General features: G+C 40.3%; 2 protein-coding genes across 21 annotated transcripts in view; both read left to right on the forward strand.

The window, feature by feature from the left end:
* dtnba (dystrobrevin, beta a) overlaps positions 1-4004 on the forward strand; it is a 46024-nt gene extending 42020 nt beyond the window's left edge. For 11 of the 12 annotated variants that reach the window (XM_087851982.1, XM_087851981.1, XM_087851985.1 and 8 more), the window contains 2 exons: positions 578-611; positions 1754-4004. In XM_087851982.1, coding sequence (XP_087708108.1) covers positions 578-585 — 8 coding nt within the window. In that variant the 3' untranslated portion in view covers positions 586-611; positions 1754-4004. The remainder of the gene's footprint in view (positions 1-577; positions 612-1753) is intronic. The other variant, XM_087851984.1, reaches the window with a different exon arrangement.
* A 9359-nt stretch (positions 4005-13363) lies between these two features.
* LOC102784640 (DNA (cytosine-5)-methyltransferase 3A-like) overlaps positions 13364-14534 on the forward strand; it is a 104923-nt gene continuing 103752 nt past the window's right edge. For 7 of the 9 annotated variants that reach the window (XM_087851987.1, XM_087851990.1, XM_087851989.1 and 4 more), the window contains exon 1: positions 13364-13555. The gene's annotated coding sequence lies outside the window, so the exon portion shown is untranslated. The remainder of the gene's footprint in view (positions 13556-14534) is intronic. The other 2 variants (XM_087851994.1, XM_087851995.1) reach the window with 1 other exon arrangement.

Genomic DNA, 14534 nt, shown 5'->3' on the forward strand with positions numbered 1-14534 from the left:
CTGTTTCTCGACTTTTTCTGATGATGATGGAGCCAAATCTGATTTGTGGATTGCATCGCTGTCTCTCTGCTTACACTTTAAATCCGCTCGTGCTCGCAGCTTTTCCTGTTCGCCTTCTCCTCTCAAGGTGCGCTCGCCTGCACCGTAGCAAGCTTCGTTAGCGTGCCGTCTCATTAGCCATGCTTTATGGAGCCCCTCCTCTTTATGAGGGGACCGCCTGCAGAGAAGAAGTGGCGAAACTACTTCCTGGTCTCGGCCTGAGCGCTCGTTAGAGTACTAACCTGTGATAATAATCCAAACCCCCCTCCCCTACAGACAGACGAACAGGAGGCCACAGTTAAGTCTTGGAGGATAAATAAAACTACTGCATTAGAGCTGCCTACAGTAGAGTTTTTGTCTCTGGAGTTAATTTGTGTGGCACCTGCTAAGTAAGGGCTTCTTTTATGTTTCTGTGCTAGGAGCTGCTCTGCTTCTTATTACAGGTTCTGGTAGGAACCTTTAGCACTTGCTTTAGCCTCAGACTGCTCTGCTGTGCACTAATGAATTGTTCTCTCTCTCTCTTTCTCTGTGTGTTTAGCAGGTTAAAATGCTGACAGGACACAATGTTAAAAGTAAGTATTTTTCATGCATTTCCTCTTATTAATTGCATGATAATCAGAACTATTCTAGAGCAGAAGAACAGGGCTGTGTAGGCAGTTTTTCAAACTCAGTCCGGTGTCCTCAAAAAAAGGAAATGTAAGGAAAGGCAAGAAAGATGCTGCGTTCATGTTTTATGGGGGAAAACGGGTTGATTTGATGACTCAGTCGAACTGTTTATGTGTTTGAACTTGTTTGCACAGGCCTCCAAATGGCTTGTTTCTGGTTCCTCGCGGTCAGCTTTGTGAGGTTTTAATTTTGCTTCATGCAGAAGCAATCAAAGAGGCAAACACACCCCAGTGTTCGACAGGAAGGTGCCGCTTCAGAAAACAAATCAAGCAGTTCTGAGGAAAAACCTTGTGTGCGGCAAACAAAATCCTCCTACAGGAGCAGTTTTGGTTCTCAAATCTTATTTTTAGTTCATGTTCAGCTGTTAACTAAAAGAAGCGACACAAATCAAGATTATTACATTTGAAATTAGGTCACAGATCTTTATTTGTTTTAAACAAAAATTTTTTTTTTTGTCTGAATCATAAATCATCTAATTTCATAGTAACAAACGACAACTTAAGGATATGTTTTATTCTAGGAATCCATTTTTTAAGTTTGGGGTTTAACAAATTAAAAATGGTGCCTTGGTGGCTTTTAGGCTAAATTAAGTAGAAGTTTGGTACTCTTCTCTCCTTCCAAGAGTCACATGACAAGATTGCATTAACATAAAAAATACCCGTTGTGTATAAACTGGAAATGGACAAAACAGCTGCTCAGCTGGATATGGTTGACACTTAGGTGCCCTTCTTGTTATATTACCTGATTTTCATGCACGACATCATGCTTGCGAGGTTTGGAGCGTGCATTTGTGAGCCATCAAAATTTACGCACACATTTGTAAACCTTTGTGAGACTAGTTACACAAGATCACACACCAGGAGTTTATTCCTCACTCAAGTTTGCATGTTGACACACACCAACGAATGATTTAGCAGATTGTAATTGGTTAACATAAGCAGATGAATCACGGCCGAACAGATTAAAGAGCATAAAGTGATAACATGTGTCAGCGCTTTACCTTTCCTACATGCCTCGGTAACTTTTCATTGGTTGACCTGTCCCTCAGGTGGAGTCATGTTTCATCACGGCCAAAGAAGACTGACTGAGTACATCTTCAGATATTCGTTTTTAGCCGACGGGGAGGGGAAGAGCTCCTCTTCCCAATCAACCAATCACGATGCTGGACACCAAACGGCCACTGGGTCACTACTGATGTATAGATGTGATTCTGTGTGCGTCTGTTCACTGTGATTTTACTTTTGTTTTGATTATTTTTGATTTGATCACGCATAGCTAAATGAGGAATCTGAAACCTACTGATCTGTACTGTAGCATGTGTGTGCGCTCAGCATTTTTCTGTTTTTTCTTTTTTAAGCCACGAGTAAGGTTCGAGTAAGTGAAAAGAAAGATGTTTGTAAAGGTGTAAAGAGCACGAAAGCTTTAGGATGAGGAAGGAGATAAAGCATGTAACATATGAGGTGGAGGAAGAGGAGAAGTCAAAGACTAGAGGCGAGCTGTAAAGTTTTAAGATTTGGCACTGTGTGCTTAGTATTTATTGCTTTAATTTGTTGAGGTTTTTGCCATTTATTCTTCCGGTTTGATTGTTTTTGTGTGTACGAGTGTCGTCGGGTCCTGCTGAGACGATAAGCTTTAATGGGATGTCTACTGCTGCGTCAAGTCCGGCAGAGTGGAGAGTTAAAGTCCTGGTGTCAAAAAACACAGGCTGTATGTAGAAGATGGGCATCGTGTCACCACTTTCTTCCATTTTACAAAATCTAGAAAATATTGTGGAAAAGGGGAAAATCTTCAGCTTATGGCTTTCTAGTTCAGCGTTATTTGCAGCTGCTCTCTCCGCTCTATCTAGATGGCTGAAAAGCTGCAGTTCCAACTTCACAGCAGAAATAAGCATGTTTACAGCCTCTTTTATTCTCTATAGCAACCATACCCATTTAAGACAGCTGTACATGGGGTACCATTTCAATAAAGCACCTACTTGAACTATATTGAGCCTTTCAGTTTGGTGTTGTTGGGGGCATTTTTATACACTGATAACCTTGCTTGCTGTGCTGTTAACTGTGCTAAAAGCCTGTGCAAAGAAACCTGTGCTCCAGCTTTAGCAAGTGAAGTTCTAGTATTCTAAATAGCAGGTATGAGTCTTTAAATTGCCCTCGTACAGTCTGTGGTTACAGTGCACCATCTCATCTGAATATGGTGACTTCTAGCTCCAAAAAAATGAAGATGAAGATGGCTCATACGCAAAAAAAACACAAGGCTTAAGAACCGCTTCCATGTCTCTGAACTGATTTGCTGCCTGATCTTGATCACAAATCAAATCCCTCAGCGACTGCTGCATGTTGTCCATCTTTCTATACAGTCTGTGTGTGAAACCTGCCAGTAATGATAGCAGCTTAGGGTGTTCAGGCCTCCCTGTGTATCCTGGTACTGCAGTGTGTGTAACTTCAACAGGGTCAATTTTACTAAAGAGTAGCAAAGTTGGAAATACTTACACCCACCAAATGAACAGTTAAACATCATATCAACATATTGTATGAGCAGTTTTGCTGGACTTTTCTGTAGCTTTTTGCTTTTCCGTGTGAAAATCTGGATACTTTCACATCATCAAGATGAAGTCTGCCTCTTATGAAGGGTTATAAGTGCTTTGATTTAAGTCAGAAAGTTTGAGAAGACATAGAGGGGAGAAAAAGTCCCCGTTGCTCTGACTGAACCACACAGGAAACTGTTTTTACTTTAAGTTTACTTCAAATCAAAGACATCAGAAGGGATTTATTTAAAATATTCAGAACAATTTTTGCTACTTTTTACTGCCTTTCAGAGCTTCCTCCAAAATGCAGGGGATTTACAGGAGTCGAACTTCTCCGCCCATCAACCCCAAAAATTATGTCTGTATTCAAATCCAAAGAGATTTAATTTTATCCGCAGCATGTTTTTAAACACCTGTACAGGTTGTTGGTTTGTTCTCTTTACTGTTTTGTACGTTGTCAGATTGGTTTCCCTCAACTTTCATCAGCCCTCCAGGTTGTTTGATTGACTTACTGCGACTGGGATTATCACTTTTCAAGTCTGCCAAATGATTGACTGACTGTGTGAGTGAGTTAATAAATACATGAGCTCACGTTCGTTGCGTGTATGTGTGTGTGTGAGAAAGTAAGTGAGTGAGAGAAATTGAGTGCGACAGGTCAGGCGCGTCCTGACATGAAGCTGTAAACACCTTCAGCTCTGAGCCTGCTGGAGCTGATGGTGTGAGTGATAAGTGTGCATCTGTGTTTGATCTGCAATAAATAGTATTTAACATCAAACTAGGAGTTTCTTTGGTCTCTGTGTGCGCTAGTCTTGATCTCTGGAGGATGAGCAAGGCTCCAAAGTGTATATATAATTACCTCTTCCATGATCTCAGCCCTCGATTCCCCTTCTGGTCTTTTCTGCAGCGCAGTTTGGCCAAACAAACATATCTAATGTAATAAATCTGTAAAACAAGCTGGAGACCGCAGTCCGCTGTATTCTTGGAAAGTGATCCATTTGTAAAATCCCTTGCCTTCCCTCATCTGGTTTACAGCTTTTCTAAATCCTGTGGATATTGCAGCAACTCACTGAGAACCACCAGAAAAATAAACTATAGGCCAGAGAAACCTGAGAAGTGAGGTGTATGGAGAAGAGTGTTTTTAATCATTCACATGAAGTTCTGGGTCATTAGGAAAACAAAGGCATCATCTATTTCAGACTAGATGACCCAGTAACCTGAAAAAATATACACACCAATTTAGGATTTCAGGGCAAAATAAAATGGAGAAGAATATTCTGATCTTTGTTTTATCCAGAAGCACTGCAAAAATTCTTTAATATAGTATTTTAATATATTTTGTGCATACGTTGGATGAGGAGGCCAGCAGACATCAATAATAATCGATATCAAGTCAGATATAAGAGACGTTTAGGTGGAGGTGGGTTAGAAAACCAGGTGTAAATTAAGCAGACTTTATTAATGCCATATTGGGGAAATGCAGACATCACAGCAGGACAAGTGTCAAGAAGAAAATGTAAATTAGAATTAAATGAAAAAAATGAATAAATAAAAAGATAGTATACAAATACAAAAACCAAAAAAACTATAAAAGAGTCATTTGTACTTTACAAACACTTGCAATATACAGACTCTTGTTGCATTATACTGTTGCTATAAAAATAAAAGCTCCTTTAGCTCCCTGAAAAAAACCTTTACATTTAACTGAATACTATGAAGGCCACAGGCTGAAATGCCTGTCGTTCAAGTAGTAAAGCTGTTCTTTACACTACAAGTGTTGTTGGAGCATCAACCTCTTCAGATGCTTTAGATGCTGATAACATTGAAATATTCTGTTAAACAAGCCCAGTATTTGGAGTCTTACTGAAGTAAATGTGTTGCGAGTAGAAGGAACTCTTATGAAAAGTGGCTTTAAAGAGTGCCATATTTATCCTGTTACTGGACTGGTTTATGTGTCAACATTTATCAGGCAATAACCCCAGATCAGATCTGAAGAGTGAAATGGCCTCGTGTTTAAAGATTTACTCTGTATTTCAGTATCAGATTAAAGAGTGAAAGCAACAGAAAATGAGGAATACAGGAGAGTACAAAGACTTTGTGTGAGGGACCGTAAAATCAAACTTTAGCTTCCATTTACATTTATAGGAAAGTGAGAAATCCTACATCTTCCTCTCATGAGAACAGGAAGGCTGCGCAGAGGGTAATTAACACTGCCTGAGAAATCATTAGCTGCCCTCTGCCACCGCTGGAGGCTATCACCAGCTCCTCCTGTCTCATGAAAACCAGGGCCATCACAGGTGACCCCTCCCACCTCGCCCACCACCTGTTTGACCTGCCGCCCTCTGGTTGTCGCCTCAGGTCAATCAGGTCCCACACCTCCAGACTCACTAACAGCTTCTTCCCCTGGGCCATTCGGACTGTCAACAAACACTACCCCTGTCAAAAAAAAGAGTTTTTTGGCAATTATTTCATGGTTCAGGCTTCACAGGATTAACAGAACAATTAAATATCAACCTAACATGTGCACACATTTAAATAATCTAGCAATTTGTCTCTATTCTTGCTTAATTTCGGCATTTTGATGCCAAATTTGAATACCCAAAGAGGCAAAAACATCCAGATGCTTCCCTGTGAAATGTAATGGAGTAGACGTCTGTAATAAAAGTTAATATTTAAATTGAGTCAAAGCTGAGTAAAAGTTACTACTTTGGCTCTCAAACGTCAGCCATCTAAAGAATGACAAGAATGTGAGGGCAGCACAATAAGAGCTGCAGTCTCACCAAAAAAGTCCAACATTTCCTCCAAAAGGATCACACACACACACACACGCAAGGTTCTGTAAGTACACCCACTGTTTTTATGTTTAAACTCTCCCTGATTTAGTGTCCTCATCAGTAACGATCAGCAGCTCGCACTTTTCCCAGGAGCTTCCCTCAGAGGTCATGACTCTGTGGAGCGTATGCAGGGGGCTTTAAACTATAGACTGAATACAGCTCATTGAGGCTGTCTGTTGTTGGTGACCTCACTGACTGCTATAAATAACCCACCCCCCATCCAGCAGTACACCGCCTCATACACTCACAGACACCCAGAGCTGTCGTGACCCTGTGTGGTATAAAGATCAGTTTAGCCTCTTCTTCCCAGAGGTCAAACTGGGATTAAAGTCCTGTCGGGAGACAAAATCAATTTCTTTTCATGTTTATAATAAAATAAAAGTGTCCTACATCTGACAGTTGATCAACGAATGAGCTTACTAAATATGTGGGTCACTTATCAGGGAAAAAACAATCAAATATTTGCTTATTTGAACACATTATATACGGATAAAAATGCTCTGTAGTTTAGCTATCAGAGGTCTCCCTGTTGCTTTTTGTTGACAGCATATGGACTGAATAATAAACAGTTTAGTGTGAAGATGATGAAAATATTTGTTTATTCCAATTTCGTTTTTAAAACATGAATTTATGCTTTGATTTCCGATGTGATGAATATTGCATATTTGTCTCTAAACAGCTGCTTCTGATGGTATTCAGACCCATTTTGACATTTGTTTTGCAAAAGTTGAAATTTTGTCAATTTAAAATATAATCTACAGCATAATCAGGTCAAAAACTGAACATTTTCATTTGATATTATGCAGTTTTATTTATAACTGGATTGAAAACACCTTTTTAGAAGTTAAAGATTCTCAGTGGACAGGGACGTAAAACATTCGGAATAAATTGTTTATCATGCTTTCGCTTGTAGCTCCATTAATAAACACCTGAGATCACAATAAAAAGGTTAGATAAAAAAGTAAAGCTTCCCAGTATCAGTTGTGTTAACAGCTCTGACTTCATTATCTTGGGCTGGTGATCTAATATTGCTTCTTTTATTCAGAGAAAATGACGCTGCTGTGTTATTTCTAAACTGGAGTTTTGTTATCCACTTTATCAGGTTGTTCTAAAAAAACCCAACAACCAAACAAACAAACCCTGAAATACCTTTAGCTGATCCAAAATGATGAGGCAAGAGTGCTGACAGGCATCAGATATCCTTCTTCTCACATATAAAGTCCTGAAAAATCAAACCCCATCACATGTTCAAGCCTTCTTATTGTCCTAATAGAGCACTTCACTGTCAGGCTGCAGACTGGTGGTTACTAGAGTTTCTCAAAGCAGAGCTTTCAGCTATCAGGCCCCTCTTATGTCGAACCAGCTTCAGGATTTGGAAGACAGACAGCCTCTTTACCCTTAAGACTAAAATTCAAAATGTTGTTTTTGATAAGTTTAAAGTTAGAGCTGGATATGGTGAGTCTGAAACATCCCTCAGTTACAATGACATGAAAACAAAAGCTTTTCACAAAACAATCTGAAGACCCATGACAAACTAAGTACCCCCTCTTCCTCTAAGAGGGTAAATAGCAACCAGGTGCTGCTAATCAAACGCTCTTGATTAATTGATCCTCTGCACGTCTCTAAAGGCTGACATTTTATCTGTTTTCTGGTCCAGTCAGGTTTGTGTTAACTCCACAATCCTCCCAGGAGTGGATGTCCCAGCAAATTCACAGCAACCCTCAGAGAAACTGCAAAAAACCCCAAAGAGCTACGTCGCAGACTCTATAGGCCTGAGATAGCATGTTCAATGTTAAAGATCTTGACAGTACAATTAGAAAAAGGGTTGCCAGGAGATGTTTGCAAAGTTGCCTCTGAACAAACAACAGGACTCCTGGAACAATGGGCCTCATTTACTAATAATTCTGTGGAAACATTTCTGCCCTGCACAAAAAAATGACTTTGCACTCAAAGATTTATGAAATGTGCATACTGACCTATTTTTTTCCTCACCGTCACACATAAGTTAGTAAATCAGAATCATTCTGAACCAACAGTCTTGTGCAGTCTCACAATTTGCATACTCGCTGCATACTGCCCTGTCCCCTCTCTATATAAGGACTACCTCCAGGTGAAGCAGAGAAAGTGGTGATGATGTTTGTATGAGAGAAGCCTGCATCTCCAAAGCAAGAAAAAGGAGAGTTCAGCATTCCAAGGAGAAGCCAGAAGAGGCACAGCTTTCCAAAGCAAAGTGTTTTCACGGGAGTGACGACCATTTAATAAATGACCACATAAATAAAAACTCTAAAATTACAGGAGACACAGACCGTGAAAAAAAGGTTTGAGACAGATTAACATATTACAAGAAAACTAGTGGAGGCCAGAACCATGTGATCTGTCAACCTCCAGCATGATGATACTGTAAGTGGCATCAAGGAATGATAAAAGTCTTTTTTAATGAAAGAAGAGTTCAGTCATTCAGGAGGGGCTGAGATTAAATCTACAATCATACCAGACATGTCCTGCTGAGAGGAGGCCCGGAGTAGCTCCAGGACATGCTGGAGAGATTGTATCTATCTGCTAGCCTGGGAATGCCAAGGTGTTCCCCCAGATAAGCTGGAGAAGCAGGGGAGAGCCAGGTATGGGCTGCTCTGCTTAAGCTGCAGCCCTGCGACCCGGCCCTCGATAGTTGGAAGATTAAGTAGTGTAGTTTAAAGCCTATGCTTTTCTATTTAGTATGTTATTTTCTTTAAATGCATTCTATTATAATTAGGAGTGTTTGTGGCTTACTGTAGTTTGGAAAACTCTAAATAATGACTAAAAGCCAATATTAAAAAGAATTACATTTGATATAGTTATTATTGTTATTATTATTAGCAGTATTATAGTCGGCCTATTTCTTTAAAGACCTGTCATTTATTCGTACACATGGCCAGAGAGACTTATATTAGTTCCTAAAGTACGAACAAATTCAGGTAAAATTTTTCTTGATAAATCACAGATTTGTATGAAATACACAATTTACACACAGATGAAAAGAAAACTGCGATGTTGGGAGATAACGCACAGCACCACGTTTGGTGAAAACCAAACAGCTTATCAGAACCAATACAACACACAGCACAATGGTGGAGGTGTGATGACTTGGGCTTCTTTGCAGCCAAAGGACCTGGGTACTTTACAATCACTGAGTCAACCATGAACTGAAGAGTCAAATGTGAGGTCATCTGTGCAGCAGCTAAGGTTTGGTCCCAAGTGAGTCATGCAACAGGACAATGAACGCAAGCACAGCAGCTAATCTGCAACCGAATGGCTGAAAAAGAAAAGAATCAAGGTGTTGCAGTAGCTCAGACAAAGTCCAGACCTCAATGTGATTGAAATGCTGTGTCAGGACCTTGTGGGTGGCTGTAGCTCAGGTGGCAGAGCAGGTCAGCCACTAATCAGAAGGTCGGTGGTTCGATCCCATATCCTTGGGCAAGATACTAACCCCATATTTGCCTACTGGTGGTGGTCAGAGGGCCCGGTGGCGCCTGTGTCTGGCAGCCTCGCCTCTGTCAGCTCTGGCAACAATGTAGCTCACTGAATGTAGTGTAAAGCGCTTTGGGGTCCTTAAGGACTAGAAAAGCGCTATACAAATGCAGGCCATTTACCTTAAGAGAGGTATGCATAAATGAATGCCTGCAAGGGCTGCATGCAGACACAACAACCTTCATCAGGAGTACAGGAAAGCTTTTATTTTGTCCAGCAGCAAAATGCAAGGACAAGAAAGTCACAAATCACTTTATGTTCACGATAAAACCTGCAAAACGAATGTAGAATATAATATTTACTTAATCAAATCTTATGATTTTTTGGAGTAGGCTGATATTTTTAACAGCTGGGGCAAACTGAAAATGTTGAGGTGAGAGCGCTGAGATGGGCACGTTATCATTTCTAAGGGAATCCTTTCACACACTCCTCAGTCCAATCCAGCTGTTATTTTGTACATAGGATGAATATTAGACCACCTGTCAGAGCAGGAATTCTTCCCGGTAATTCCAAACATTTTCTCCATTTGCAGAGCACATCGCAGCGGTGAGCGAGCAGGTTTCAACGTGTTGCATCAGGCTGAACTTCACCTGTTGAGAAAGCAGTGACACCAGAAGAAAGTAACCTGCCAAACAAGAAACAAGTCGGTGTGGGTGCTGCAGGTGAAGATAGGCAGCCAAGAGAAAGGTACAGCAGCTCGCTGTGAAGCCGTCTCACCCAAGAAAACAACATTTTTTTCTCCAATATAGTTTCCCCAAATCACAAAGGGGATCAGAAGCATCATGAGGTGATTAGAGAGGTAAGAAATAAGCATTATTTGTTTTAGATTTTTCTGCACATAGCTTTGTTTTTACATGAAGTACCGTAACACAAGTCCTTATCAAGCAGAAGTAACCCCTTCTACACTGCCTCCCTCCAAAACTACAAGTCCCTTCACGTTCCTGCCCCACAGCATCTCTTTGACCTCCTTAATCTCTGCTCCCCCTCCTGAAATCTTCAGTCCTTGTGTGTGTTTTTGTCCTCTCCTGGCTGCAGACTTCAGGGGATCCGATGCTGCAGACCTCTAAAAAAAACCCCTCAAACCCATAATAACTTAAATCATTGCTCAAAACACACATTTTCAGACATTTTTACCCTCTAGCCATTATGTTAGATTACATTAGGGTCAATCCAGCTTAATAAAAATGGTTGGTGGGTAATACTATAAGAGTAAAGCAGTAAATGAACAGGGGGAAAAAGAAAAATAAGGAAATATTAATTCAACATAAAATCAATTTAATAAAAAAAAAAAATCCCATTGGAATTGTGCCAGGGAGGACATCGGCACAGCTCTTAAACAGTACGAAAAAAACATGTAAAATGCTAGAAAAGTGGACCCACGTGTATAATGAATAGTGTGCAGTGGATGCATCCACTATAAAAATGATAGTGAAAAAACTGCAAATTCATATTTTTATGCATTACCTAATTTTTTGGGGTGAAGCATTACTGGCCATTTTGTTTTATTGCATGGTATTTTTCACTCTCTGTGGCTGCCTAATTAAATCTTATGCTAAAGAACTCAGTCCTATATTTCAGGTTATTTTTAATGAATCCTTGCAAATACAACATGTGCCTTCTCTTTGGGAAGAAACTGTCGTGGTTCCTGTCTCTAAATCTAGTCGTCCAGAAGTTCTAAACAACTTCAGGCCTGTTGCCCTCACCTCAGCTGTGATAAAACGTCTTTGAAAAAACCATCAGAAGTGTGATTATGGAAGAGATTGAACAACAGCTGGATTCGCTTTTGACTCTATTAAATCTGATTCTTAAACATGTAGAGAGTAAAGGGACTTTTGCATCGATTTTTCTTCTGCTTTTAAAACAATACAGCCCCATATTTTAATTAAAAGACTTTTAGAACAGCTTGAAATCAGGAAAAACCTGGTGGGCTGAATTTTGATTTTTTAACTGACAGGTCACAAAGAGTGAGAATAAATGGGGTTCTGTCTGACCCAGTGTTCCCCTCCACAGGTTCTCCTCAAGAGTCTTATCGCCCTTATTACTCATTCTCTACACAAGCATGTGTCAGAGCAGATATGAAAACAGGGTCATTATTAAATATGCAGATGACTATGTTATTGTTAGCTTACTGAAAGAGGGTGAAACTAGCCACGGTCAACTGATTGATGACTTTGTTCAGTGGTGTGAGGAGTCTTATCTCCAATTGAACATATCTAAAACAAAAGATTTGGTTATTGATTGTAGTAAACAACAAAACGGGCACGGAGTCACTTTTATTAAAGGTCAGAAAATAGAGCCAATGCAATCATATAAATATCTTGGGACCATAATCAATGAAAAACTGAACTTGGATGAGAATTACAAATCGGTCTGTAAACAGGGTCATCAGCGCCTTTTCTGCCTCAGGAAACTTGCTCATTTCCTGATTGACCAGAAATTTGTAACTTTGTTTTAGCGTTCTTTTATTGAGTCTGTTTTATCTTTTTGTTTGGAATGGTTCGGTCAGACCTTTGTCACAGAAAAAAACTCACTGAATCAGATAGTGAGATGGTATGACAGGTGAGTCACAGTCCCGTTTAGCCTCCCTGTACTCTAAACAGGTACAACAGATGGCTTTATCAATTCTTAAAAATGGTTCCCATCCTCTACGGGGTGAATTTCAGCTTCTTTCCTTAGGACGGAGGTTTCTAGTTTAAAGATGCAGGACAAAGCATTATAAAAACATAGCAAATTTACCTATGGGTATAAATAAAGTAACATTAACCTTAACCTTTTATACCAGGTATTATAAATCTGTTAAACAAACCCAGGTGATACGATGTAGTATGAGTGTCACTTGCACACAGCAGATAGTGTGACTACACATTCTTGTTATTAGTTTCTGTAATTGTGATGCCTTTATTGTTGTGAGTATTTTTCACGGACAGGCACAAATTACATTTTAAAGCCAAGACTGCTTCTATAAACATCATAGCAAAAATGCACCAATTTTGATGTCTATGATGTAGAGCTACAGAAAGAACCATCTTTGCCTTATGTTGATTCTTCCTTTTTATTCGCACTTTGAAACCAGGCTCATCTTCTACATGTGATTCCTTCTGTGTTAAAACACTTTTATAACAGAGATTGTATCCCATGTTTCCTCCTGTGTATATAGAAATATGCATTTTATTAAAATTCATATACTAAAATTCTTACTTATTAAGTTTCCTCCTGTATTTTCCACCTTTTTACAGTATTTAACTGCATTTTATTTTGACCTTTAATTATTAATATAAATTGTTCAATTTATTTCAGCTCACTGTTTTATATTAGGCTATTATATTGCACTTTATTGATTTTTTATTGGACTTTTTCCTCTTTAGTTGAGCTCTAGTCTTTTGGATAATATTTAACTTTAGTCATAATTTTTTTTAGCTTGTCTACTGGAAATAATTAAACTATTTTCTTTAATTTCCCTCTTCTGTAATACAGGAATTTACCCACTTCTGAGTTAAATAAATAAGATTTTATTTTAAATTCATCCAGCCAGCGTAATCTTAAAACACTGTAAATAACTGCACGGGTTAAAGCGGGCTCCCGAGGCAGCTCTGAACTGAAGCTCATTTTCTACACACCTGTCTCCTATATGTTTTTATGGCAAGCCATTTCGGCGTTTTGAATAATAAAACGGCGTTTTTTTACGCCATTTCTTAACCAGACGTGTTAGAAAACTCGCGATATTTGGCTGAAATGGCTTGCTTCCGCAGCCTCTGCAGTTCGAGAAAGTCAGCGGGAGGGGGGAGAGAGAGAGAGAGATTGAGTTGTGTGTGTGAGAGAACGCCGACGGGAGCGCGCAGCAACGGAGAGAGAAGACCCGTTTGAACGCGAGGAGAGAGAGAGAGAGAGTTTGAGTACGAGTGGGTGTGAGAGAGAGAGATCGAGAGTGAACGGGAGGAGAGAGAGCGACGACCGTGAGGGTCCGGGTGCCTGAGGGACGGACGACACGGTAAATATAAACGTTACATTTTGAACGCACACCGGCACCCATTGCAGCCGTTAAGTTAGCTAATAGTCACCTCCTAAAGTCGTCGCGCGCTCCGGAGCCAAATCGTCGGTTCCGTTTTAGCAGATGATGTGCGCGTGAAGACGGAGCGGTACACGGGGCTAGTGAACTTGGGGACTTCTTTTGTACAGTGGGAGGAAAATCACCGCCACCGGACAGCCGTTATATAACGGATGCTTATTAACCGATGTCCGGCGGAGGGTACAAGCCCTGCTCCCTCCGCCAGGCTTCTGCCCCCCCGCAGCCACCAGCAGGTAACGTTAAACCGGAGCGCACCGTCCTCTTCGTTCACCAGATGCAGACAGACACATCAGCGCGCGGAGCCGGAGTCGAGGCGCGTGAACAAGCAGGCGGGGGCGCGCATGCCGGGGTTAACGGGTGCGTTCGGTCTGAGACGCGCCCCCGTGTGTGTTTTTTACCTGACCCAGTAAAGCTTATCGTCGCTACACACTCAGACACGTGCCTCTCACCAGCTGCCCGCCCCGCAAACACCCCAGCCGGGATTATACACCGGTTATAAGAGGCCGTCCGGTAAAGGCCACGTAAGGTCGCTCACAATATTAATTGTTATATACTGCGCGTTGTCAAGGTAGCAGGAGCAATAACCACACTTCCGGATTGGGCGTTTAAAATAAAAGTCGACACAAAGGCGTTTGTTTAACTACTTAACGGTACTTAATCACAATATGACATTATTATAATCTTTAAAATTTATTTGACGGAATTTATTTTGCTACAAAGATATCTGCAGTATTTTATTATATTTTGAGTATGCTGGTTATATTTGGGCTTGTAAAATGTCAGGAAACTAAGAAAAACACGTTGTCCATAAAATCCCCAAATTATACCGTCTTAAAAAATGTCACAAAAGATTGAAAAACAGAAAATCTTTTATTTTAAATAGTTTGAATGACTGAATTTT

Source organism: Neolamprologus brichardi, chromosome 15 (genome assembly GCF_056152115.1).
Source record: "Neolamprologus brichardi isolate AB-2024 chromosome 15, ASM5615211v1, whole genome shotgun sequence".
NCBI lineage: Eukaryota > Metazoa > Chordata > Actinopteri > Cichliformes > Cichlidae > Neolamprologus > Neolamprologus brichardi.